At 52.3% G+C, this 27747-nt stretch overlaps 1 protein-coding gene across 3 annotated transcripts in view; it reads left to right on the top strand.

Annotated features, from left to right (window-relative positions):
* The window catches only part of CACNA2D2 (calcium voltage-gated channel auxiliary subunit alpha2delta 2), a 126639-nt gene that overhangs the window by 79789 nt on the left and 19103 nt on the right, over positions 1-27747 (top strand). For all 3 annotated transcript variants that reach the window (XM_040994532.1, XM_040994533.1, XM_040994534.1), the window contains exons 4-5: positions 19841-19900; positions 26864-26908. In XM_040994532.1, the coding sequence (XP_040850466.1) occupies positions 19841-19900; positions 26864-26908 (105 nt within the window). The remainder of the gene's footprint in view (positions 1-19840; positions 19901-26863; positions 26909-27747) is intronic.

The raw sequence follows: 27747 nt of genomic DNA, 5'->3' as shown, positions 1-27747 counted from the left end.
AGAAGAGACATTTCTGGGCCTTATGCACAGAGGTGGTCTGCAGAAAAAAAAAAAGAAAGCAGATCTCAGTGAGACCTCTGCTACCAACCCTGGCACTCAGGATTTATCCCACCCTCCTTCTGCCTTCTTGAAACCTCCTTTCTCGTGGTAAACCCCTCTGTCTTCTTGCTTCCACAACACCCTCCTAAATTTGTTTCAGTAGCTCCTAAAAAGCTCTCAGAGATGAGATATACCCTGATCAATCCCTCACCCCAGAACCATCCCTGACCAAAGAAGGGACAAGGAGAAATCAGGCCCCAAAATGTTAAGAAAATGGTCCAGAGTAGCCAATCTTGCAAACCAGCTCAGTGCCTGCCACACAGAAACCAGGGCTGTGACAGGCTACAGGGTTGGAGAGATGAAACCAGGAAAGGTCCCATGAGAGGGCAGCTGAGATGGCCGCTAAGTAGGTGGCCATTGCCCAGGCAAGGGAGGAAAAGAAATGGGATTCAAACAGAGGGTGTGGTATGAGCAGGAGCCTGAAGTGGGGGAAATGTGTCATGAAAATTGGATATCTGGGGTGGCACGAAGGCTCAGTTAGATAATCCTTCCCACCCCCTGCAAGCACTGGCATCCTATAAGGGTATCAGTCTATATCCCAACTGCTCCATGTCCCATCCAGCTCTCTGCTTGTGGCCTAGGAAAGCAGCAGAGGACAGCCCAAAGCCTTGGGAACCTGCACCCATGTGGGAGATCAGGAGGAAACTCCTGGATCCTGGCTTCACATTGACTCAGCTCCAACTATTGTGGCCCATTTGGGAAGTGAACTAGTGGATAGAAGACATTTCTCTGTCTCTCCATCTCTCTGTAAACCTGCCTTTCCAATAAAAAATGAATAAATTTTTTAAATGGACATTTGCCAAGCTCCTGCCTCATGCATTTGAATTTCTATGCAAACAGGGTCCTTGGATTCAGTCCTTTTTTCATTCATTCGCTGAATAGTTAAACCAGGTGCTCTGCAGTAGGGCCCAGTACTGGGATGGGAGAAATAGCCTCCAAGGTTGCACAGCCCATCAAAAAGTTGCCTGGTCAGAGACATCCAGAAGAAAAGAGGAAACCAGATGAGGTCATACAGCAGGCACACAGGAGCCCTGCAGAAGGGCTTCACTGAGATGTAGGTGTGCTATGGGAACCCCAGAGAGACCAGGCCAGGACCAGACTTGTTAGGAGCAGCAGTTTTTTTCATCTGTCAATATTTGGTATGGTTTTCAGAGGCCCTCATAGTCGGATCCCTTGGCCGTTCCAGGATTTATCCTTTGGTGTTTAGATGGTAATCAGTAGCATTAGAAATTCAGGCCACCAGGAACGCTATTTCTGAAGTGTAATTGCTACTGGCAGTGCTCTTCTGTAGCCAAACCCAGCCCTGAACTCCCACAACACTTGAGCCTCTGCACAGCACCTCCTAGAGCCCAAAGGTAGAATTGCAGGTGTTAGAAGCTATAATCTTGGTGCCATCCACCCTGGTTGAGCTCCCTTCGAGTGCTGCCCATGTCCTTCTCAGGCCAGTAAGAACAATTGGGGATTCAGAGTTTCCAACCCCAGAATGACTGTGTGATTCCAAACGGGCTTGTCAGCCTGAGGAGATGTGAGAGTGAGGCATGCAGACACTCATAACCTGTATCCTCTTGGAGTCCCTTCAATTGGGGGACAGTGGAGCCACCCCCAGCCCTCCGTGGCAGCAGGGCCAGTGGCTGCCTTCCCCTTCTTGTCATTGGCCCTGCAGACATCTATCCCTTATGGATTCTCTTCATTCCTAAGTCAAATGATTTGTTAATTCAAGTGAGTGATCGCCACTCATCCAAGGCTCTTTGCAGACCCAGGAACAGCTTGTGGGCTCCCGGAGCCCTGTGCCGTCAGCCTGGTGCAGACTTGGAGGGGCTGTTTTCGATTTAAATGCGAATTGAATGAGGAGAAAAATGTTTCTCTTGGCAATTCCATAGGCGCTCGCTCTTCTGACAGATGTTGGAGTTTATTATCCCATCGGGCCGGCGTTTTGTCGAGCAGAATTGCTAATTATTGCAGAGGCCTGGCTACAACTGAGGCGGGGAGGGGATGGGTGTGGCTCTTGGAGGTGTCTGATCCCTGGATGGCTGGGACTGGAGGCCCAGCCTACAGCCCTTGCTGCCCTCCTGGAAACTGTGGACATATTGGAGCTGGCCCTGGGTTCCTGTACCATGCAGTATCCTGGAGTTGTGTTGATTGTGTTGCTGTCCCAGGGCTGCAGTTAGTGTGGCCATGGCTCCGTGCAGGTATGCAGGACCTCAGCATGACCATATGCATATATGTATGTGTATGTATGTGTGTGAGAGAGAGAGACATCTACAGCTGTGCCACACCTGACTTCCAGGCATGCTCTCCATCTCCAGCCTTGTACTGCAAGGTGAGGAGGCCTCAGGAAAAAGAATGGCCACAGCAGGTGTGGGCTATGGCTGTGTACTGTGTGCACAAGTTCAGGGGCTCTATGGTGCATCATCTCCAGTGGATTTCATGCCTTCTGCTTAGGGATCCTAACCTCACCTGGGGCAGCCAAGAACAAGGATGTATCGTCATCCATCTAGCAGGGGCCTGTAGGGGCCTGCAGGGGCCTGGGGATTCCTGCAGCTGTGGGTCCTGGAGCCCCTTGCTGGTCAGGAAAAGGACAACTTGGGTGACTGAGCTGTCCTCCGAGAAACACTTGGCCTTTGTCCCTTGCCTCAGCAAGACCTCTCTATTCAGAGCCTGGAAACAAGCAGCTGAGTGCCCCACTGACCCCAGTACTCCCAGCCCAGGACACGGTCCTGTCCCCTCCTCCTTCCTTCCCTCCCTCCACCAGTTGCAGGCTAACCAAAGCTCAGCTTCCCAGCTTTAACAACAAAGGCAGCCACAGCAGCTGGACAGGATTTTGTAACCCTAATTAACACCAGAGTCCTAGGGGAACCCAACTCTGGACTCCCACTGCAGGCTGAGACCAGCTGAGTGCAGTGGTGAGGGTCCACCCTCATGCCAGGGTGGGGAGGTGGAAGCCCAGCCTCTCCCTGCCTGAAATCCTGGGTCCTGGTAGCTGCCCCATTGGGGAACCAGGGAAGGGGAGATTTAGGTGCTGCCAAGCATCTGATTGACCATGGAGACTGGGCTCTCTCCTCTGGATAAAACTCTGCCGTGACACCCTTTCATTAAATAGGGCATGTTCAGGAGAGAAAATTGCTACTATTTTCCCCTTTTACTTCACTGTCATCAAAAATTGATCCCATATTGCATCCTTATTTCAAAGAATGAGCTTAAAAAAATAATGAAAATCTCCACTCTTTACAGTGGTGGCTGTGTCAAGCTTCCCCACCCCCACCTCCCAAAAAAAGAGAAGAAAGAAAATGTGATTGTTCGGGGTGGGGGTACCTGCTGGCCTGTACCGTGCCTCCGAGATGCACGTGACCTGCAAGCCGGAGGGGGAAGGAGGAGCAGCGCATGATTGTGCGGGCAGAGGGGCATTTCGATCTGGTGAAATGTGGTAGAAAATGGGGTAATTGGGGGAGGTTAATTTGGATCTAAATGGAGCGATTCGTAATCTCAATAAGAAGCATCTCGTTTTCCAGAGAGATGACTGTGCCTACCAGATGCCAGCTTGCCTGAGGTAGTTGGGTGGTAGCTTGGAGCAGGGGCATGTGGTTAGTGTCACTTCCCAGAGCCATCCACCCTGCCTGGCTGCTGGAGGGAAGGGAGCTGGTGAAAGTGTCATTGAGTTTATCCTCTCATTCATTCGCCTGCTTGCCAAGGCCCCTCCTGTAAAGCACAGGAATTCTAAGGGTGGGAATGGACAATGGGAAGCAGCCTAAATATTAGCCTCTTAAGTCTCCTTGAGTCCCGGTGTCACTCTCAGCCGCCTGGAAACCAAAGGAACAAGGGCCACGCCATGTTTTGTGTCCTCTATAGAGGAGTTGAGATGTTTAGGTTGGTTCCCGTGGAAGCTGTCTGGCTTGCCATGGTATGGTCAAGGGACTCTAAGAGAGTACTCCTCAGTCCCACCTGCCTGCCTAGCAGCAGGGCCTGGAAAATGCCTGGACTCCCCTAGGCCCAGTAGTTGGACAGACTCAGGGTTGGGTCCCAGCTCCTTCTGCCACTTTTGTGGGCTGCAAGCACTCACTACACTGGTGAGACTCTGAAAAGGGGTCAAGTAGCACCATCCTGGTCTCCAAGATTGTGATTCCTGGTGTTATGTAGGGGTACCTGAGGAGTGTCACAAACGTCCCCAGGGAACAATTGTTTGGGATTTTTACCCAGGATGTCCTTGGTCCATATATGTGTCTATCCTGGTGTTTGTTTGGCTGACCTCTTTCTGGGGTGGGATGGGGGAGGGTGAGCATGGAGGTGAGTGGAAATCTCTCCCCTCCATGGAGAACTTCATGAGTTAGGGCCAGGTCTGACAATCTGTGCTGCTAGCACTCGGCACAAGCCAGGCCCAGAGAGGGGCTCTTTTCCTTTATTCCATACTGAGTTAGCATACAACAAAATGAACAGAGGCAGGGGCCAGCACTTGATGTAGCAATTAAGATGCCGATTAGGACACCTGCATCCCATATTGGAGTGCCTGAGTTCAAGTCCTGGACACACTCCCAAATCTAGCCCCCAGCTAATGCTAACACTGGGAGGTGGCAGGCAGTGGCTCAAATAGTGGAGTCCTTGCCACCCACATACAAGCCTTGAATTAGGTTCCTAGCTCCCAGCTTCAAGCTGACCAAACCCTGGCCATTACAAGTATTTAAAAAGTGAGCCAGTGAGGAAGCTCTGTCTATACCTCTGTTTGTCTTAACCCTGTCTGCTATTCAAATACAGAACAAAAGATTAGAATCTGGCTGAGGACTGGGAGGAAAGTGAAGGAATACACAAATTGAGGACATGTTTAAGGGGACTTCTGGGGGTGTAGGGAAATGGGCAAGTCACTGCCAGGAAGATCCATCTGGCAAATGATAGAGTCTATGGATCAGGGAATCAGGACCCAGTAAACCCCCTTCCCAGTCCTGCCCCCATCTGTGCCTTTTGAGGGGAATACAAGACCCAACAGTAGTTCAAGCACCAAAGGTAAGGATCCAGCCATGTGTACATGTGTCTGAGTAGGTCATACACATGCGTGCCCCATGTTCTCATGTATGATTCCATGTATGTGTGTTTATACATGTCTGCATGTGTGTACGTGTGTTTTCATGGATACATGTAAGAGTAAGTACTTCAGAAAGCTCATGGAAAATAGAATTAAAAGATGAGTTTATTTTGATACTCCCAAAATTGAAATTGTATTTCCCATGAACTTTTAAAAGATGTATTTGTTTATTTGAAAGGAAGAATTACATAGAAAGAGAGGGAGAGACAGAGATCTATCTTGTGGTTCACTACCTTAATAGCTGCAACTACCAGAGCTGAACCAATCTGAAACTGGGAACTTCTTTCAGATCTCCTACGCGGGTGCAGGTACTTGAATCATCTTATGCTGCATTTCCAGGCACATTAGCATAGAACTGTGTCAAAATTGAAGTAGTCAGGACTCAAACTGGTACCCATATGGGATACTGGCACTGCAAGTGGTAGCTTTACCCTTGATGTCACAGAGCTAGCCTGCACTTTTCAGAATGTATAGATCTTTCGCCTTTTACTGCATGAACTTTTTAAAGATTTATTTATTTTTATTGGAAAGTCAGATATACAGAGAGGAGGAGAGAAAGAGAGGAAGACTTCTGCCCAATGATTCACTCCCCAAGTGACCACAACAGTCAGAACTGAGCCGATCTGAAGGCAGGAGCCAGAAGCCTCTTCCAGGTGTCCCATGCAGGTACAGGGTCCCAGGGCTTTGGGATATCCTCAGCTAATTTCTCAGACCACAGGCAGGGAGCTGGATGCAAAGCAAGGCCGCCAGGGACACGAACCAGTGCTCATATGGGATCCCAGCACATGCAAGGCAAGGACTTTAGCCACTAGGCTATCGCGTCAGCCCAACTGCACAAACTTTAAAAAATATATATATTGATTTGGGGGCCTGGTGCAGAAACCTAGTGGCTTACGTCCTTGCCTTGCACACACTGGAATCCCATATGGGCACTAGATCATGTCTCAACTGCTCCACTTCCCATCCAGCTCCCTGATTATTGCCTGGGAAAGTAGTAATGGATGGCCCAAAGCCTTGGGACCCTGCAGCGACATGGGAAATCCAAAAGAAACTTCGGGCTCCTGGCTTCAGATTGGCTCAGCACCAGCCTTTGTGGCCACTTAAGGAGTGAATCAACCGATGGAAGATCTTTGTCTCTCCTTCTCTGTGTAAATCTGACTTTATAATAAAATAAATCTTAAAAGTATATTTATTTTCATCTTCATTTGAAGGAGTCAGTAACTGTATCTGGTCTCCCACATGGGTGATGCTGACATTTGAGCTATCAGCTGCTGTCTCCCAATTTGTGCATCAGCAGGAAGCTGTAAAAAGCAGAGTAGTCAGGACGCAAGCCAGGAAATCTAGGATGGGACTTTTAAAAGTAAGAGTGAGAGGGAAAAAAAAAATCTTCCTTCCACTGGTTCACTTCTCAGATGGCCACAAAGGCCAACTCTGGGCCAGGCCAAAATCAGGAGCCAGGAACTCTGTCTGGGTCTCCACGTGGCTACAGGGACTCAAGCACTTGGGTCATCTTCCACTGCTTTCCCAAGCACATTAACAGGGAGCTGGATCAGAAGCCAGAACACGAACCAGCACCCATATGGGATGCCAGTGTCACAGGAGGCAGGGCTTAACTTGTTATGCTACAACACTGGTCCCTCCATCCTTTCTTCAAGGGAACCCTCTGCCTCCTCCAGCCCCAGTCTGTGCCCTGAGAAAGTGGCATGAACTCCAAGGCCACTCAGAGTTGGCCTTGTAGTGATTCTGAGGCAGTGGAGCTCAGGACTGCCCAGGTCTCCCCCCGTCCCCTGAGCCCCTCTCCCAGCCATACCATGTTCCACCTTCCATGCTCTCCAAACCACAGCTGAAGGCTCATGTCTGCCTCAGAGGGGGCCCAGGGTTTCTTGTAGGTGAATCAGTGAATGGGAAAGAGGCTTAGGGATCACAGCTCCAGGGACACTCCCTATGGTGCCCACAGAAAGCTGTGTCTGCAGGCAGAATAACCTCCTCTGAGCCTCTGTTTCCTTGTTTACAAAATGAGTGAGCATGAGCCCTGCTTTACTGGTGTTTCAGCAGGGATTAATGAACAATGCCAGGGTATAGCTAGTACCCAATAGCACCAACCTGTGCCAGTGGATGAGCCAGTGACAAGACCTATCAGAAGCCCCATCAGGTGCCGAGATTCCATGCCCTCCTGTATATTTCAGGGGTGGGGCAGCTTCTTGCTCGGCCCCACCTGACCACCAGCCACACCTGACCACTGGCCACTGATCTCTCTGTGAAAATCCCCACCCCTTCCTTGCCCCCAGAGCCCACACCTCCACCTTCCTGGGTGACAACACATTAATGACCCATCCTTCCTCAAAGCCTGAATGCCTTTGACCTCTGCTGCGGCTATCACGGCAGCCTGCCCTGGCCATGACCATTGTAAATTTGAGTTTATTTGTTATTTTATTTGAAAGACAGACAGAATGAGAGCGCTAACCCCTCAGATCACTCCCCCAGATACCCACAACAACCAGGCCTGAGTCAGGCCAAACCCAGGAGCTGAGAACTCAATCCGGATCTCTCTCATGAGTGGCAGGGACCCAACCACCTGAGCTGTCATCTGCTGCCTCCTAGGTAGGTGTGCACTACTAGGAAATGAGAATCAGGAGTAGACTTGGGAATTGAACCCAGGCCCTTTCAGTATAGAGTGCAGGTGCTTAAGTATCTATCACTTAGGCTATATACCCCTCGTTTTCCCATTTTAGAAAGGGAAAACCTTGAGTCCAGGAAAGCTGCAATCACTCCCCTAGGGTGGATCTGTGTACATCTACCACTGGAAGGACCCCGCAAAACAAAGTACAACCCAGTGGGTTGTGGAAACTGAGACTGAGACTAAGGCATCTAGAATTCAGAGGTCTCTTTCCTGGGAGACAGCATGGTAGAGGCCCAATTCTCAGACCTTTGTCCTAGAGGAGAGAGATTACAGCCTGAGTGGAGGTGGCAGTGGCAGAGATGACCCAGTAGGCAGGCACGTGCCGCTAGGCTGCAGCAGACAACAGGGCTCCGTGGCTGTTGCTAGGTACCCGCAAACCCAGGTGGGCTCTACCTGTGGTGGAGTGGCTATGCAGTTTGGGGTGGGCCTAGGGCCCGGGCAGGGGCAAGGCCGCCTCCGCCTGCCCACCCTCCTCTCACTTGGCAGCAGCGCACAGAAGCCATTAGCGCCTGGCAGTCCATGTCCCACGGCTCTGACAAGCGCCTTAAATGTTGTCGCCACGGCTCCAGCTGTCCTGCCGGCTGCCTTTACTCCTCATAATAACCAAGTGTCGAAGCTGATTGCAACAGCGGGACGCAGCCAGTGTGCAGAGCAGCTTTCACCCTGGGCGTTGCCACCTGGCAGCCAGGCTAGGCCCAGCCCTGCCCGCCCTCCACCCACAGCCCTTTGTGTGCCTGTCACCTCTGCCTGTGCCCCCAGCAGCACCCCGGGCCAGGTGGTGTTCAGCTTTGTTGCCCAGGGTGATGCCAAGCTAATGCCACTGAAGCTCATGGGCAGGAACAAGGTGGGGTCTTGGGCATCCACACCAGGAAGAGTAAAAGTCTGAACTATAAGATCCAATTCCCACTCTCCTGAGTGGGCCCTGTGGGGTACCTCAGCTTCATCTTGGGCTAACCTCATCTCTTGGCCTTGCTGTGAGTAGAGACAGGGAGTGGCCAGAGCCTAACCCCGAAACTGACAATGGTGATGGAGGTGACATTGGCAGTGGACAGGGGATGTCAGTAGTGGCCAAGGGGAAATAGATGGTGGTGATGGTGATGGGAATCACATTCTGCTAGTGTCCAGGGTATTGTAGTTGTCAATTGGTCAGACAGGACTAGCAGGGTTCCCTGTGGCATACACTTCTCAAGGCTGTCCTCTGGCAGCCTATCCCCACTCATGGGTCATGCCCCAACTGGAGATAGGACATAGTAGGCCTTGCTTGGTACTCTTTTCTTTTCACCTCCAATGAGCACAGCCTTCTGGGTAATGAGATGCAAATTGACAGAAAAGACAATAAGGCAGTCTGTGGTCGGTGGGACAGCTTTTAGAGTCAGGCTGATTGCCTCCATGCTAATTTGCATGGCATTATCTGTACACGTCTCTGCCAACAGGCTCATGCATTTCATCAGAGGTCACCTGGATGGCTGCATTTGACAAAGAGCAGTGATCTATGATCCCACACCAGGGGCAGGCCAAGGACCACTCTGAATCTGACCCAAGCAGGGCTCCAGCATATGGCTCCACAAGCCTGGGCCTGTGGGGAAGTACAGTGGAAGAGAATGGTAGGGGTTGGAGGGGTGGGTGTGGGGATTGATTGTCAGCCTGGAATAGGCCAGGGGTCAGGGCATGAGTGGCAGACCTAAGGGGTTATGGCTAGTACTGATATTTCCATTTGAATATACTACACGAGCAACAAGCAGACCTTGGGTACCTGGCCTGGGATGCATAAATAAGGGTCCATATTCTATCCCTAAATAAAGCAGTGCCATGGGCTATTCCTCCAGATTCCAGATTCCTATTGTGTACTGGAACCAGTGGACCCCTGGCCTCCTGATATCCATGTTGAAGGTGACCATCATCAAGTCAGCCCTGCCTATGTAGTGTGCTCAGCAAATGGCCCAGGTCCAGTTCTCTACATGCATGGTCACACCTTGAAGCCCTCTGAACCAGCCTACACTGTCATGTCACCAGTCACTCAAGGAAGTGACTACACTCATTTCATGTCTAGGAAGGGTGGCACTGCCCAAAGCCTGGTCCTGCAGGCCCCCTGAAACTTCTATCCTTGGTGCTGAAAGTCTGGACCCAACCTGCCCAGGGGTCCCTGCTGCCAAGGGGCCGGGGTTAGTGCCTTCCAGCTTCCCTTGTATTCTGGCACCTACACCAGTGTGAGCCATGACTCCAGGTCCACATCCCTGTCCCAGGACAGGCAACAAAGGGTCAAGGGACCTCTTCCTATCACCCCACCTTGGGCACACCCTCAGGCACATGCCAGGGCCCATCTAGCCCCACCTCCTTCTTCACTGCCCTACTCCTTCTGCCAAAGTTGGGCCTAATCAGAGCTAATCAGAAAATTATGAGCTGCCTGATTACTGATTAGATTCCTAATGTTAATAGAGTCTGGAAGGGCCTGCTTGGGCTATGTTTTAGGGGAAAGTGTAAAAATAACCCCGTGGAAAGGGAGCATGGGGTGGGGACTTGGGCTCTGCTGTTCTCACTGTAGTTGGGGCCTAGGCCAACTCTCTGGGGGGAACACTTGTGTGTTTATAGCAGAGAGGCTTCCTGGCCCCCTAAATTCTGCCAATGAAGACACCCCAGACAGCTCTTGGCTGCAGAGGCCTCTAGCAAGTTCAGAACTCAGAACAGTGGGACTGAGCTACAGTGGGAAGAAGTTAGCTAGGATGCAAAGAACTGGCTGGTGTTTGCTGCATGAGAACAGGTCCCTGTCTGCACAGCTGGTGCCAAGCACAGGTCATGCAAGAAGTAGGTGCTCAGTAAATGCTTGTTGATAGAGGGGAGGAAGGGTGACATCAAATCCTTCCCATAAAAACTGCTACCCCCATGTCCAGTTCCTGAACTGGGGGGGGGGGGCATAAAGGTGTCTGAGAAGGCTTCTTAAGGAGGCTTTAGGAGCACATCAGGAGAATGTGCCAGCCTGGAGCCAGGATAGGGGGTGTGACATTCCCCAGACACAGTTCCCCAGCCCCAGTTTCTCATCCCAGAAGAGCCTCAGTGGCTTTTGCACCTGGACAGTCACATTGCTGACTTGGCAACAGTTGGATTGGGCAGGCAGAGGATGGTTTCACAAGGTCCAGAGTGGGGTTGGAGTCTTAGAAAAACGAGGTCAACAACTGCAATACCAGAGGCAGCTCCTCAGGGCTGTCTGCATGGGGTACCCAGTAAGACCCTCTCTAGACTCACTCACCTGCCCAACCAGTTCAAACCTAGCACCAACTTGAACCCCTGTTCTGTTACCAAAGTTGTTTCTGGCCTGGTCTCCATGTACTCCTCCTAGGGAAACACAGGACCTCCATGCTGACAGGCCCCTGAGGGCACCTCCTGACCACTCTCTGCCTTGCTGGCCATAATTGGGGCCTGAGATCACTTAGAGCTTCTTCCAGCCCTGGACCACAGAGAATTGAAATTGATAGCGGGAGGGACACAGTTTGGAGACCTCGGGTGAGGAGCTAGAGATGTGTGTCCAAAGTGAGTCCACTCACCCTCTCCTGCCTCTCACAGCCAGCCAGGTCTGGGATGCATTACACAGGTGAGACACCAAGACTCAGGGACACAAAGGCAATGCTTGGTCCCCCATTTATGTGCAGATGCCCAGTTCTGCAGAGTGGGGAGTGGGACATTGTCACATGCATGCGTGCACACCATGCCTACAAGACTGTCTCCAGAGAGTGCCCTGCTGAGGGAGCAGGAGGCAAAGACATGCTCGATACTGCACTCACATAATGACGTGTCACCGAAGAACAGCTGACAGCCTGGGGCCTGATACCCTCACCTGATGCTATCTATGTGGTTTCTTTAAAGGATGAGGGAAACCTTGATGAATTACACTGGCTCATAATTCAAAGGGAGGAAACCTGCCAAAACTTGCAAGATGAGGACAAATTCCACCCAGCTCACCAGGGACCAATTCACCTGCAGAGATGTGCAGGGTTCACGCCGAGGTCTGGGGACAGATGCCAGCGTGGTTGGCAGGGTTAGCCCCCAAGAGGTTGCATGGGCAGGGCATTATCTTGGAATAAACCCCCAACAGCTTGGAGTTTGCACAGCACAGGGCTCTTCCAAAGGTTGGGTGTGTTCCTATGGCTGGGCCTCAGAGCCACTGCCCAGACCTGAGCTTGAGATGCTGGTTGTATGTGTCAGTTTATTTCACACTGGGACACCTCTCGTAAGTTCTCAACAGGGACCCCAGGGGCAGCAACAGGGACAGAACAGTTACCTACAGCCCCTGACATGTGGCTGGCCAGATCCACACACAGCTCTCTGATACACTCAGTAGCCAGAGGCAAACTCTCGAGGGAGAGAGTGGGCTTCCCTAGAGCTCCTGGTCCAGAAGTCCAAGCTGACTCCTACCCAGCCACTGAGGCCTGTGTCCTTGCCTTGTCCTCTGTTCACACGGATACAACTGCCCTATTCCTTCTGTGTTGACTGTGGTCAGTCTCAGTCTGAAGCTAAAGCCATAAAGCCAGTAGATTTCCTGTTGTCACCTGCAAGTGTAGCAGCACCTCCATGTATCCATCTCCAAACTCCCAGCACCCCCATCCTGATGCTCTAACATCCACTTTATGCCAACGGTGCCAGGATAGTGCAGTTTTTCTTAAATGCCTTCTCCCTTGGTGTAACACATCAGAGCAGTGGTGCTCGGGGACCTGGGAAATCCTGGAAACTCCTTTTCCATCTCAAATGCCAGCCTCTCTGGTCGTGGTATTGCCCTCCCCATCTCTATCACACGCTACCTTTTACATTGCCTGCATTTCCTGGGCAATATAGCAGGCTGCCTCTTCCAGGTGGGATGGAGGGGGGCCAGGAATCAATAAGCATGGCTGCAGTGCCCATGGGGAGCCAGTGAACCCAGGCCGGGGGTGGAGAAGTAGCAAAAAGACATAGTAACACGAATGAGATTTTCCCTCTTACATGTAGTCTGACCTTTTTTATTTAAAAAAAGAAGAAGAAAGAAAATCAATGTTCCTAATTCTTTTTTAATCAGCTCATGGAGGGCACATACAGCTGTAGAGGGAAAACATCAGGGGGCTGCCGCTGGCAGCCACAGCGAACACTTCAGTGATGCCCCACTTCCCACAGCACGCCTGTGCCAGGAGCATTTGTTTCTTTCCTTGTGGTTTTTCGTTGCTGGGGTTTTGGTGTAGGCATTGAGTGTTTGGTTTTCATTGTTCTGGTAACTGTTTCCTCTTTAGGCTGGGAGCACAGTTTATTCAGAAAGGATAAGTATTGGGATTTGTCACAGGGGCCAGCATTGTGGTGCAGCAAGCCCTTACCTGCCGGGCAGGCATCCCATATTGGAGCCCTAGTGCATGTCCTGGCTGTTCCTCTAATCAAGCTCCCTACTAATGCACCTGAGAAAGCAGCAGAAAAATTGCCCAAGGACTGGTACACATGTGGGAAACCCAGATGGAGCTCCAGGCTCCTGGATTTGGACTTGGCCCAGCCTTGGCCACTATTACCATTTAGGGAGTGAACCAGCAATTAAATCTTTCTATTTCTGTACTTCTACTCCTCTCTACTTCTTTTTTTCCAGTGTGCAAGGCAAGATTTATTTAAGAAGAGTTTATTTATTTAAGAAAAAGAAGACTTCTGCCATAGTGACAGGAGATGGCTCCAAGGGAGAAAAGACTCCTGTTGTCTCTACTTCTATTTCCCTCTCTTATACTCTGCTTCAAATAAGTAAAATAAATAAATAAATAAACCTCGACAAAAAGTAATGTTGAGGCTGGTACCACAGTACAACACATTAAGCTTCTGCCTGTGCCTCCAGCACCCTGTATGGGGACCAGTTCAATTTCTGGCTGCTCTACTTCTAATCCAACTCCCCACTAATGGCCTAGGAAAGCAGCAAAGGATGGCCCAAGTCCTTGGGCCCCTGCACCCACATGGGAAACCTGGAGGAAACTGCTCGCTCCTAACTTCAGAGTGGTTTAGCTCTGGCCTTTGTGGCAATTTGGGAAATGAACAGCAACTTAAAGATATTTCTTGTTCTGTCTCCAATTGTGTGTTGTGTGTGTCCTCTTTCTGTAACTGTGTTTCAAATTAAAAAAAAAAAAAACAAGTATTTAAAAAAATTGTTTTGGATAGGAGTCATATGTCCAGGGAAGGTTCAATAAGAGGTGAAGGAGGGGACCCTTCAGCCTGAGTATGGCTAAGGGGCTGTCTTACACCAGAGCCCACTAGAGTCAGCAGCACTTTGGACAGGCAGGAATTCTTGTGACTCTACCACTGTGTGAAAGGCATGACTGACGACCCCTCTGTCCTGCCTGAAGTACCCTCTTCATCCATCAGGACTCAGCCAAATGGGGCTTCAGAAAGGCCATGGTGAGCAAGTTGTGCCCCTGGTGTTCTGTGCTAAGGGTGTGTTGTGGTGGTTCAGTCACAGGCTCCACTCATGTGCCTTCCCCTACCATGAACTGTGCAAGGCCAGCCAAGCAGAGATTCTCCCATCCCAAGTTAGGGATTCCCCTGCTCAGAGTAGGCAATGGACAGACCAACAAATGCCCACTCAAGGCAAGGCAGCAGAAGGAAGGGTTCCCCAGGGCCAGGACCCCTAACCCTACCTGATCCTCTGCTTCTGTTGTCAGCCCGGGAACTCCAGCTCCCTCCTTGCTTTCTTGCATCTTGCTTCATTATTATACAGATATTTTAATTATGCAGATATGTTTTAGACAGTTTTAAATATGTATATTATTTACTCATTAGACCATAACAGCTCTGAAAATTGGAAATCTGTATTTAGTATCTATCAGTGCACAATGCAGAACTAGTACAGGGCCCAAGTACTAGAAGGGAAGGGAGTGGCAATGTAATTGGCAGTGGGAGGCTGGGCACACATCCTAGGTATTGGGCTTGGTGACACTGAGGTTGAGAGAGGCCATCACTGATGCCCTCTCCTGAGGGAAGGGCAAGGAACCACTGGGGAAGTAGGAAGCTAGCCAAACTGAACCAGACAGGCCCACCTTGGCTGAGTGACATGACTCCCTCCCTGAAATGCTCTCTGCCACCCTACAAGGCTTGAGCATCAAGCTGGCCTAGGTGTGGTGCCCCCTCCACTACTTTCCAGAGGCCTGAGGCTCACTACTTTCCAGGGTCCTGAGACTCTTAGCTGTGGTTCCATCATCTGTTCAAGGAGGGAGATGAAAGAATCTACATCCCAGGCAGGCACTGTGGGAATGTGAGTTAGGCTGCAGTCTGGGGTGCCCACACCCCACATTGAAGAGCCTAGGATGCTTCTGATCCAGCTTCCTGCTAATTTACACTCTGGGAGTCTGCTGATGATAAAGGATCAGGTCCTTGGGTCCCTGCCACTCATATTGGAAATTTGGATGGAGTTCTAGACTACTAGCTTAAACTTGACCCAACCCTGATTGTTGCTGTCATTTAGAAAGTGAGCCAGCATATGGAAGATTCTCACTCTCTCCCCTACCCCAATGCCTTTATTAAGTTGTTAATCCACTTTCACGAATATTTCTGGGGAAAGCCCAGTCCTTTGTCTGGCATGGGACCCAGTGTGCAGGGAATCAGCCCTGGCCAAGATAGGTGTCGAGCAGGAGCCAGCATCTTCCCACCATTATTACCTCCCTGGCAACCTCTGGTAGCCTTGCCCTAACATCACTTACTGCTAGGGCTTTGCTGTGGCCTTGCTGTGCCTGGGCCTAACTCAGAGCCCCACTTCCATCCTAGCTGCTAGCTAGCTCAGACTGCAGAATCCCCAATCTCTACATCTGGTACCCTGCTGCTAAAAAAGACCCTTACCCAGCCTTGCCCTCTAGGCTGTACCAAGTTAGTCCTGGCTGGTAGGCAGTTATTCCCAGGCCCTTGGGGCTCCCAGGCAAGGCAGTGAGGGGCAAAAGACAGATGAGAAGTGGGGGAAAGAGAGCCCCTAAGAGGAGGATGGTACCTCTTAGTATCCAGTGCCCCAGCATCCCAGTGAACCTTCCCAGAAGGCAGGGGCTTCTGAGACTACCCACTGTGGCCCCAAGTCCCTTATCTTGAGGCATTGTGTGTCAGGCCCCCTGTAATTGTGTGTTGTTTAACTTAGTGAAATTTGAAGGCATCTGCGGAGGGGGCTGCTCCCCGGGGGAGCATTGTCCACAGCCCAGCACACTCCAGTCTTCCTCTCTCTTGCCTTTTCTTGTAAGAATGGTTCTGGAGCTGAGGGAAATTGATTGTTAAGTGAAACTCTCTGATAATTGCCTCTGAAATGCCTGCTGTTATCCTGATGGACTTGGCTGTGAGCAGCCCCACTCAGCAATCCCACGGCGGTCCCTTCCAATGCCATGGCCTTGAAGGGGACACTGCCAGCCAGGCAAGGCACCATCAGTGACTTGGCAGCAGCAGCATCCTCCTCACATGCAGTTCTCACGCGCCCCCTCCCTGTTCTGTGCAGGGAGAAGAGGCTCAGACAGGTTAACCAACACACAGGGTCCCACAGCTGACCTAACTCAAACCCAAGTTCTAGGCAAGTACAGAGACCCTCTGACCTTGATTCAGCAGATATTCGTTATGTACCTACTGTGTTCCAGAGGCTGGCATCAGACGGTGCCCCACCAGACCCAGAGTCCAAGGAAAGCAGACAACAAAGGATGCCCAAGGTGCCGGGATGTGGATACATGGGGCGTTGGAGGGAGTCAGGGTGGAATGAACAGGGAGGAGCAGCAAGGGGTCAGGGCCTGACAGGAATGGACACTGCAAGTGGTCCTGAGAGCTGCCCCAAAGGGAACAAGCACAAAGGGTCAGGGCCAGAAACAGCACATCCCCCCAGCCAGTCCAGTGCCCTGAAGATAGAACCTAGCCCTGCTCCCACTCTCTTAGGTGTCCTGGGAAGCTCTCAGCTTGTTTCTTTCTTCTAAAGATTTAATTTTTTTTTTAGAAGGCAGAGTTATAGAGAGAAAAGGAGAGACAGACAGATATCTTCCATCACGTGGTTCACTCCTCCAAGTAGCCACAATAACTGAAGCTGAGGGGATCCAAAACTGGGAGCCAGGAGCTTCCTCTCGGTCTCCCATGAGAGTACAGGGACCCAAGTAGTTAGGCCATCTTTCTGCTGCTTTCTCAGGCACATTAGTATGGAACTGGATTGGAACTGGGAACAGCTGGGATTCAAACCAGCCCCCATTATGGGATGCCATGGAGAGAGGCTTAGCATACTACACCACAGCACTGGCCCCTCAGCCTTCTTAGCTTCAGGTTCCTTCCCCATGCTATCCACCCCTGAGCCATCACAATGATCTGGAAGAGGTGGGAAAGAAGTGCTAGGAAGATGAACCATGGAGCAAGGTAGGTGTGGTCTGGCCACCCCATGTTGGCCTGAATCTTTGTGCACCATAGGGAAAGGCCGTGGAAACTCTGAGAGCCTGGCTGAGGCCAGGCAGAAAGAATGGGCAACAGAGGTGGGCATGAGCTGGCCAAAAAACCCTCTGTGGACAGGGCCTCTGTAGGTGACTGTTGAGGTTGGAGGAGGGGCCTGCTGAATACAATGCATTCTCAGCAGGAGCGGTTCCTGGAGCCAATGTCCAGGCAAAGGAAAGAAGCCACTGTTCATGGAAACTGCTTTGAGCTCTGGCAAGGATTCTAAGGTCCAGGCTGTGATCCCCACTCTGGGCACTCACCCTGGTGAATGTCTCCCACCCTCTCAGCCTCTTATCCTTGGCCCCAGGGGACCTGGTGGCAACCACAGCCTGCCTATTCTAACCCCTCCTCCCACACCAGTAGCCCTGCCTATTTAGCAGTTCACACACGTCCAGTGCCTAGGGATGGACTGATTGATCTGTAACACCAAAAAAATAATAATGGCTTGATCGTTACTGAGGATTAAAAGTAATCCTTTCTCTGTGGCTATTGCGACTCCGTTATTCACGAGTCAACGGACTGACCCGGGCTGCTCGAGCCCATGGGACTCCGTGAGATCAAAGGAGGCTGGGAGTTGCAGCCCTCCCTTCCTGCGGCTGCCTCGCCTCATCTGCAACACTGGGGCCTGAGACTTCCAGGGTCACATCCAGGCACTAGGAGGTGAAGGAGCTGGGGGGAGGGGGTGGAGGTAAGGACCAGAGGGGCAGTCCCTCAATGCCATTGCCTAGGTTGGAAACTTTCACTGCTGTCAGTTTAGTGGTCATAGCTCCATATACTTGGCTTGTGGCTTGTCTGGTACAGGAGAGCCAATCTGGCTCATGCTGTGCCCCAACCAAAGGCCCGATGAAGTGCAGTGACCTCCATGGAACCCCTGTGTAGGCTGCAAACCCACTCTGAGGAAGTTTCAGCGTCCCTGGTAAGGCAATGGGCCTCTAAAGAAAGGGACAAGTGGATCAACCAGGACTCGGCCATCAAGAGCTCAGGGGTTGCCACCCCAAGCTGCACAGCTCCTCCAGGCCTGGCACCAAGTTTGCACCTGCTGCATAGTACCTGCTCAGTTAACACAAGGGCCGAGGGCTGTGGACTTCACATGTCACATAGTGATGTCCTCTGTGGAAGGACACTCCAGGCTTATGAACTGGAGACCTTGTCCACTCTGAGAGGATCTTTGGGATGTAAGTCAAGAGGCGACCCCAGCCTAGAAAAGGAGTGATGGGAGTCAGACCCAAGCAGACCTAAGTGCGTCTCAGGGAAGCGTTGTCTGTTATGTGCAGAGCAGTAGGTACTGGAGGCTTGCAGACAGGGGACAGGGACATGATCAGATTTTGGATGAGGCTGCAGGGATGATGTGGAGGACGGAGGAAGGACAAGGTGCGTGGGCCAGGACAGAGCGTGAGCAGGGCCTGAACAAAAGCCATGTAAGTGGCAGCAAGTGGGAGTGGAAAGGACGTGGCCAAGGCTCCAAGGTGACTGGGCCTGTTCTGCGGAGATGGGGTGAGCCCCATGGATCTGAGAGTCATTCCAGGAGATATTCAGGAGCTTAGGTGAGGCACATATTGGAAACAAGACATGGGCGAGTGGCCTCTCAAAGCAGAATGTTCTGTGGTCGCTGCGGAGCAGTGCAAAGTGTAGAGTGTGGGTAGATAGAAACCAAACCTATGTGGGAGCAGAAGGCAGAGGTCAGGAGGCCGGGGAACCCAGGGCTGTGACTCCATGCAGTTCCCCAGGTCTCTGGCCTCACAGCCTTCCCACCACTCAGTGCTCTTGTCCCAAGAGCAAAGAGCATCCAGATCTAGTGGGGGACCAGGCCCTACCATCTCCAGAAAGCTTTCTCTGATTTGCTGAGGCCTGCAGCACCAAGCTCCTGCCCTTCTGGTTCCCCCTGCAGCCCATGACCTGTGAGGCATAGAGCTAGGCCAGCCTTGCCTCTGCCTGTCACCTGGGCAAGCCCCAAGTATGCTCTGGCAAGTGTGAACTGCATGACATGTAACTGTTCTCTCCAAGGTGGAAAGGACTTACAAGGGTATGCTACTTACAAGGGTAGAGGCTCCTTGGAGGAGGCCACTGCAACCAGCCCTCAGGGATGGGCTCATGGGGACAGCAGGGGGAGCCCTCTGGGAAAGAACTCGGGAAGCCTGGGAGGGGTCCATGGGTCTGGTGGGCAGCTCCAGTTGAGCCCTGGCAAGCACTGTATAACTTGTGGCAGTCCCACCTTGGCTGAGAAGGCTTTTGCCCTTGGCACTAGGCTGAGACCATTTCATGGGGAATAGTGAATGGCATGTGGAGTTGGTCCAGTTCTGGGGGCCTCCTGTCATGCACTGGGCAGGGGACATTGCTGAGGGGGAATGACAAGAAGTCCAGGAGAGATGCCCTTGAGTCCTTGCCTGCAGGCTTCCCTTTCCTATGAGCCTGGCTGTGGTTAGAATGGCACCCACACAGTGAGCTGACAACATCTGGGGCCCAGAATCAGGGAGAGAAGCAGCTTGGGCTCTGGAGTACTGGGGAGGGACAAGACTTTGGTGGGTGTGGGATGGGAAGCCCTGCACAGCCTCTGACCTCCCTGTGCTCTGTCCCCTCAGAGACTGGCCGATGCTGCAGAGAACTTCCAGAAAGCCCACCGCTGGCAGGACAACATCAAGGTGAGACACACCTGCTGAAAGTCCCTGGCTCCCTACAGTGCATGGTGAAGTCTCCCTTGAGTGGACATGCGGCTCCCATTGGCCTCCTCCAAGAAAGCACCCCAAATCTGGAGACCCTCGGGCCAGAGAGGCCTCATCAGACTTCGGTCCAAAGAGACACTAGGAGAGATACTGGGAGAAGGGAATTGTCCCCTCCCAGGGGACCTGGAGGCACCCATCACAAAAGCCTCTGGCTCCTCCCCAGAGCTGAGGCAATGCGGGAGGGAGAGGGGAGCCCTGCTGGCCAGATCAGTTCCTGGATGGGTTTGGCATTGTCTAGGGCTGGGTACACCTGTCTCTTTGCTGTCTGGACAGTCCCTGACTGGGGCAGGGTTCTGGTATCCTCCACAGCTACATAAGTGTCTTGGCTGTGTCTTGGGATGGGGGTGGGGGTGCTCTAGGAAGGCCAGGGCAGAGCTGCCCCCTAATGCTCAGGGACCAGTAAGTAGGGTGGAGTAGGGCAGACCCTTGATTCAGCCCAGCACTGGGCCAGGCATACCTGTGCACATCTGCCCCAGGAAGAAGGTAGGGCATCCCCACATCACTGATGAGAAAACTAAGGCACAGACTGTTAGACCTACCTAAGGTTACCTATTGGTGGTAGATTGATGTCTGTGATCCAAGCCCCTAAGCCAACTCCTCCTCTGCAGTCCCCTACTCCCCTCCCACTCAGATCACCCTGAGCCTGTTCCATCTCACCCACACACTAGCCACTTTGGTCCGTTCCCATCTGATGGGTGCTGGCTATTACGCTTGGGAGTTCAGTCAAGGTTTGAAATAACACATGACTTTTTTTTTTTTTTTGAGAGGCAGACCAACAAAACACAAGACAGATCTTTCACCCACTAATTTATTCCCTAAATGTCTGCAACAACCAGGGCTGGACCAGACCAAAGCCAGGAACCAGGAACTCAATCCAGTTCTCCCATATGATGGCAGAAGCCCAACCACTGGAGCTGTCATCCATTTCTTCAAAGGGTCCACGTTGCAGAAAGCTGGAGTCAGAAGCTAGAGCCAGGTGTGGAACTCAAGCACTCTGATATAGCATGCAGGTGTCTTCACTGACAGTGTCTGCCCTCTGATGACTTCTTAGTAAATGAGCCAGAGACTGCCAAACTCCTTGCCTGCCCTGGAGCCCTGGGACTGACTCTTCTCTCCCTCCTCACTCTGCAGCACCACTATCCATGGTCTCTCAGTCAGGAATACACATGGCCATGGCCCCTGGCTCTTACTCTCCACCCAGACCATGTTTCTCCCCTACCCAGAGATAGCCCCTTCCTTGGCACCTTCACCTGAGGGCTAGCACTGATGAGCCTGGCTGTTCCTACCTCCTTTTCCAGCCTCACTGTTTGTTTGCACACCACACTGGACATTTCCTGCAGGACCCTTCCCGCCCCAGGTTCTTTGCCTAGAATGCCCTTTGTCCTGAAGGCTGCTGTCTTTCCCCAGCCCATCTGCCCCCTACCTCCTCCATAATCCTCAACTTCATGCAAGTGTTGGAGAAAAAAAAAATGAAAAGATCTCCTCTCCCTCCTATTCCAGACTCCAAATGGGACAAAGAAGCTACTTTGGTCCCAACCCTATTTTTTCTTCCTTCCCTGAGCCCAGAATCTCAGGCCTGAGACTGAGTCAAGGTATTCCAAAAGTAGTCATCAGGGGGACTGCCAGGAGGAGACCCCAGGTCTCAAGAGCGTTGAAAAGATGCTGAGACCAAAAAAAAAAAAAAAAAAGATGCTGCTTGAGGACTGTCCCTTGGGGACCCAGGCAGGGACCTCAGTTTCCCCATCTGGCAAAAGACAGCTAGTATTGATTCCACCTATCACCTCAGGCCACATGGACACCCATCTTGTGATGCGGGGGTGGGTATCTGGCCAACCTGGTGCTTGGGCCCTGGGGGTGATCTCTGGCTGACTGTCCCCCAGCTTGACCTGAGGTGTTCTCAGCTGTGGGTGTGACTACAGGGACAGCTGGACCCAGCCTTTCCTCTCCCCAGTGTCACCATGCTGTCCATCTGTGTGTTCCACTGAGGTTTCAGGCATGGCAGCCACACCCTCCAGCCCAGGTGCAGGAGCCCTACTCTTCTCTCCACAGCCACCCAGCTGAAGGTTGCCGGTGCTGACAGCAGACCCATTAACCCACACTCCAGCCAGTGCTGCCTGAGCTGTCTGGAGCTGGTGGCAGTGGAGAGATGGGGGCTGTCCAGGTTGGGGGTATCAAAGCAAGGCTGGCAGAAGGATGGTGTTCTGTCCTCAGTAGGCACACCACTCACCCAGAAACCATGTCCTTTTGTGACTTTCAGAAGGTGATAGGCAAGAAGCTATATTCTTCCTAGTACTCAGGACAGGCACCTGGCCTATGCCACATTCTAGCCTTGAACTCAGGCCTTTTATCCAAGCCAGGTATTCTCCCGGGAATGCCCCTACCCAATCCTTCCAAAGGACAGAGGCAGTTCTCTGCCTAGGACTCCTATTCTCTCCAGTTCTCTGCCTAGGACTCCTTTTCTGGCCCTGACCCTAGGACTGGCCTCCAGTGCCCACAGTACCCACCTTTGGATCTTTCCTCCCTCCAAGTTATCAAGAGATAGTTTCTGGACCAGTGTTCCTGGAGCTCATCTGTCCCTCTCCACCTCTGACTCTCAGCTCCTCCAGGCTGGGTGTACTTGGGCCTGACTTGGTGCTATCCATCACTACTGTGTGCCCTAGCTGGGTATCCTGAAGACAGAGTAAATAGGTGGCTCTGAGCTGGGGAGGTGGTACCCAGCAATTCTGGATACAGAGGAGATACTTGGAACTCATTACAGTCAGTGGGGTGTACTCTGCCCTTACTGACGTGCCAATAGCACATAGTGAGTCTGCATGCAGGCCTCAGGGAGGGGGTTATGCCCTCTGCATCGAGACTCTACATGGAGCTTCCTGGAGTCTCCCTGAGCCAACTGTAGCAGGAGATCCAGAGGACTCTGAACATAAAGCCTTCCTCTCTTCCTTATTCCCAGGTCAGGGTCCCATGCACATGGCCATGGCAAAAGCAGGAAGCCTGTTGCCACAGCCCTGTCCAGCCCAGACTTCTGGCCACGAGGGCGGCTATAGGCATGACTCACAGGCAGTGCCTCCCCGCTCCCTGCAGACAGGCACAGGTGCTCTAATGCCCATAACACTTAGAACAGATGGAGATAGGCCACCTGCCAGGTCAGGCCTGGTGCCAGCACCACACTACACCAATATTGTGTGCCACCGAAGCGACCCCCAGGAAGGAGCTAATCCATGGCATGGTGAGGTGAGGAAAGAGAAATTGGTGGTCCCAGGGCCTCTGTGCCAACACCAGGGCCTGCAGGAGATAAACCGTAACCTGGGAGTGTACATGGGAAGGAAACCTGCCCTAGGGAATCCAATGGGGGAAGACATGGCCCTGCCACAGAGAAACTGATAGGAAAGATAGCTCTGCCTGAGGAGCATGGAGGAAGGCTGTGAAAGCTGGACCAGACTGGAGAAGATGACAGGATGACACAGGTGACTTCCCCGCCTGTGGCTCTGACCCAGCCACATGACCTGCTGCCTGCCCCTCTGCCAAGCTCGCGACAGACGGCTCTCTCAGAAAACAGTCTTCTCGGCTGAACTGAGCTGAGCTGGCAGGGGACCAGGGCGGGAAGGCCAGGCCTCCTCATGCTGGTATGGCCGGGTGGATGGTCCAGGCCCCGCGAGGGGCTCATGTGCAGGCACAGTCATGTCTGACCAGCTGTAGCAGCTGCCTTCCATGGCAGCAGACTGCTGTTCCCCATGCTTAGCCCAGGTTCACTGCCTGTCCCTCCTCCCACCCCACCCCACCCCCGCCGTACCCTCCTGCCCTCTGTGTGCCACTTCCCAAGAGTGTCCAAGGGGCTTCAAAAAGTTTGTGGAAAAGTAGAAAGAAGAGAAGGTGTTTTCTTTCTAAAATATTCTGTTCATTTGCATTTCTGTTTGAAAGGCAGCAATTAGAGATCTTTGATCCACTGGTTCTCTCCCCAGATGCTGCAACAAGCAGGAGCTCCATCCAGATCTCCCATGTGGATGGCAGGGACCCAAGTCCTTGAGCCATTTACCTCCCAGGGAGCACATTAGCACAAAGCAGAGTAGCCAGGACTTGAACCATGCACTCTCATATGAGTTACAGGTATCCCAGATAACATCTTAACCAAATGCCTGCCCTAAAAGATGTTTCTTTTGGTGCAAAAATATTTTGAAATCCATGCATAGTTTTTTTTTTAAATAAAGTGCAATTTCCTTGAACTTTTTGAAGTCCCAGCACATATATCACACATATGTGGGCCCTTCAAGCCCCACCCCTCACTGGTCAGCTCTGTGCATATCCGTGTGAGTAGGGGATGTGTGTAAACTCAGAGAGTGTAGTCTCCCCACCCTATGCCCAGTTAGATCACAATTGGCCCTGAAGAGCCCAGATCACAGAGCAGAGTGTCAGCATGTGACTCTCCGATCCTGAGGACACCCGTTGGAACCTAGCCAGGGCCTCTTCTGTGGCCTGCCGAGGTGCAGACCTGCAGGGCCCCCACCCAGGAGTAGGAGCAGCCCTGCTTCTTTCCTGTTTGCCCCCTCAGAGGAGGCATCATCGTCCTGATTTTGTAAGTAAGAGGTGGAAGCCAGAGAAAGGGCCTCATAGGGCACCCTAACCTCATCAAGGCACTAGGGACAGTCACCAGGAGAACTCCTGGGACAGGGCCTTTGAGACCCAGCCTGTCTTTACTCACTGCTCAGGGTCCCATGGCTCATACCTGTACAAATTGCAATCTGAACCCTTTGCCAAAGTCCCTGCATTCATTGCCTAGATAATGCCTCTTCCTTATTGCTTAACCCAGGAGGTGGTTACTAATGGTGGACATTTGGGCTCCGTGGAGGTCAAAGAAGACGTGGAGGCCTTCCTCAGAACGCCCTTCTCCAACCCTGACCTTGATGACCCTACCCTGATACACCTCTGGCTTCACATCACACAGGCATAGTAGTCGAATGTGGTTGACCATGCATTCTCACATGGGCGACATTGCCTGCCACCATCCTAGGTTCCTCTCTGTGCCAAGGTAGGCAAAAGGCATGGCCTGATCTTCCTGCCCATATGTATCCAGGTTTTGAGGGTATGAGAAGAAAGCACAGAGAATCCTACACCTCACCTGTAGTCTGCAAAAGGATAGGAATCCTATTTGTTGTGTCTCTGGGGTCACCACCACAATATCAAGGCCGTGGGACGAAAAGAGAAACAGCCGTTGGGGCAGCCGGAGAGGCAGCACAAACAAGTACAGACAGGACCCAACTGCAGCCCGGGAGGGGAGCCCAGGGCCCCCACCCTTGCCCTTTCTCGTCCTTGCTGAAGCTTTGCTGGCAAAGTTGGCAGTGAAGCCCCAGGTTGTAATCTGCAGTCCTCCCCGTGCGCCCGCCTGTTTTCATTCCAAGGGAAAGAGCATCAGAGCCGTGTTTATAACCCCCTTTTAGATAACAAATCACATTTTCTTTTCGCCAGCGAGTGTGTTGAATTGATATTTTTTTCCCCTCAGTTTAATGGGTTTGTGTGTTCAGGAATGATCTTCATCAACTGAAACTCCTTATTGTGTTTGATGTAATGTCAGCTTTCATTATGCACTTTGGTCGGTGCTGGCGCCGGCAAAGCCTCAGCGCCCTGTAGCCTGGGCCCCTGCCCCAGGCCCGTCTGGGCTCCAGGGAATCCTGGGTAAGGTTGGAGATGAGCAGTGAGGGCAGGTTGGAGCCAGGGTGCAAAGCCTTCCTTATTGCTGGCATCATCTGTGTGATGGGGTCACAGGGCTGTCATGAAGAAACATCAAACCCCCAGATGCGTCATGCTTGGTCTCACATTCCTTGGGAAGATATGGTCTCCCCCAGCATGGCCCAGCATGCAGTCAGTTTTCCCAAATGCTTGGGCTAAGCTTGCGTGTCCAGTCAGGAGCCTGTACTCCTCAGGTCCCTGAGACAGTCCCCTGTACTGACCTCCTCAACCCACGACCTGAAGAGCCTGGGGCTCAGAGAAGGAGTTGTCCAGCTCTGAGTTCACATGACCATTACCCCGAAGCCAGGTCTTGGAGTGGATAACCACAGCTAGACCCCAGCCAGCAGACAGGATCACCTCTCCCACACTGCAGGTTTGGGTTAACCCCAGCAAAGCCAAGGAGCACCTGGGGAGGGCGCTATGGACATTGGCCCTGCAGCCCCCCTTGAGTAGGTGGCCCTCACCGACACCAGGCTCACCTTCTGGCAGCCTCTGGCAGCCATGCTCGGTTCTGATTAAAGATCATTAGACATGAAATTAGCCCGTTTGTGTTACGGGTCCCTGGGGCGGCCAGCGATTATGACACGCAGATGGCCAAGAACCCGGGCGGCGGGCAGGCAGGCACGGGCCAGGACAGGCTGGCGAGGCCGGGAGGCAGGCATGCAGGCTGGGCTTTGTTTTCCCCCGCTCCTGTTGTGTCAGCCCCCTTGCATTTCACAACAAATCACAGATAATTAATAAGTACATGCCCGTAATGAGCAGGCTCTTTAATAGAAGAAATTGGAAGATGCCGCGCCGAGTCATTATTTCACTCGAGCCCAGACTCTGCGCTATTTTCCCATCTTCCTCGCTTCCCCGTCCTGGCTCCACCAGCGTCTCTGCACCAGCCAGCCCAGCAGAGGACCGGCCTCCCTTCAGGATTGCCTGTGGGGACAGGTGCCTGAGTCAGAGAGCCTAGGGACTCAGACCCATCTGTCTGCTTCACCCTCCTGGGACCCAGCTGGGATGGAAATGGGGCATTCCCAGACCTTCCAAGAAGGCAGGATGGCTGTGGATGGGGGAAGGAACGGGGCAGCCTTTATCCCTAAGCAATCTCAAGAGGTGTCTCAGGAGTGCCAAAGCTGTGGATGCTAAGGTCTTTGCACCCCTCACACCCTCCAGGAGGAAGACATCATATACTATGATGCCAAGGCCGACGCCGAGTTGGTGAGTGTTCCCATCTGTGCCACAGGGGCGGGAGGGGGCAGTGCTGCAGTCAGGCCATCCTCTCCTGGCCACCAGGACCTCAGCTGTAAAATGAGTGTTAGGATCTGGGATTTCCATTCTGAGCTCAACTCTATAGTATCTTTATGCCACCAGCTACCTTCCATCATTCCTCCAGGGTTTTGACCCCCTCCAAGGCTATGTCTCTGTGGCCACTAAAAGTGGAACAAAATTCAGTATGAGCAGACTCAGCTCCCTGCCTGAGCTTGACCCAGAGGCACCTAGGCCTCCCTCCATGGAGTAGTTCATATCTGCATTAAAAAGGGTCTGGGTGGCCCCAGAGGAGGGAGAAAGATGTGGGAGCTTCCTGGAAGAGGGCAGGTAAAAGCAGGGCCCAGTGGCATAAAGGTGCATTTCCAGCCTGTGCAGCCACTTTCTGGAAGGAGGGGACATAGCATAGCACACAGAGCATCCTTCTGGCTGGCCCTAGCAGGTCAGTGCTGGACCATAAGCTCCTTTAGTCTTGCCCCAACTACAGGGTACCCCACTTCTTCAGCTGACATTCAGTTCATGGTGGCACTGAAATTGAGGAAACTATCCCAGAGCCACGATGCCCCCTATGCCTCCATGGCTGAGCTCCCCTGTTCAGTAGTGAAGCCCTTGACACTAGAGAACTCATGTGAAAGACGTGACTGCTGAGGAGGAGGAGGTGGCTTCGGAGAAGACAAAAGTGTCTAAGGGTGTTGGCAGTCACAGTAGACAGTGTCTGGCGAACTTGGCTGAGCTGGAGTCCCATTGCCTGCCTTCAGGGTGCACAGTGGCAGGGAGTCTGTAGAGTCTCA

The sequence above is a fragment of the Ochotona curzoniae genome, unplaced genomic scaffold, assembly GCF_017591425.1.
Source record: "Ochotona curzoniae isolate NIBS_2020 unplaced genomic scaffold, NIBS_Ocur_1.0 contig_908, whole genome shotgun sequence".
Lineage (NCBI taxonomy): Eukaryota > Metazoa > Chordata > Mammalia > Lagomorpha > Ochotonidae > Ochotona > Ochotona curzoniae.
This window is presented reverse-complemented; position numbering and strand designations above follow the sequence as displayed.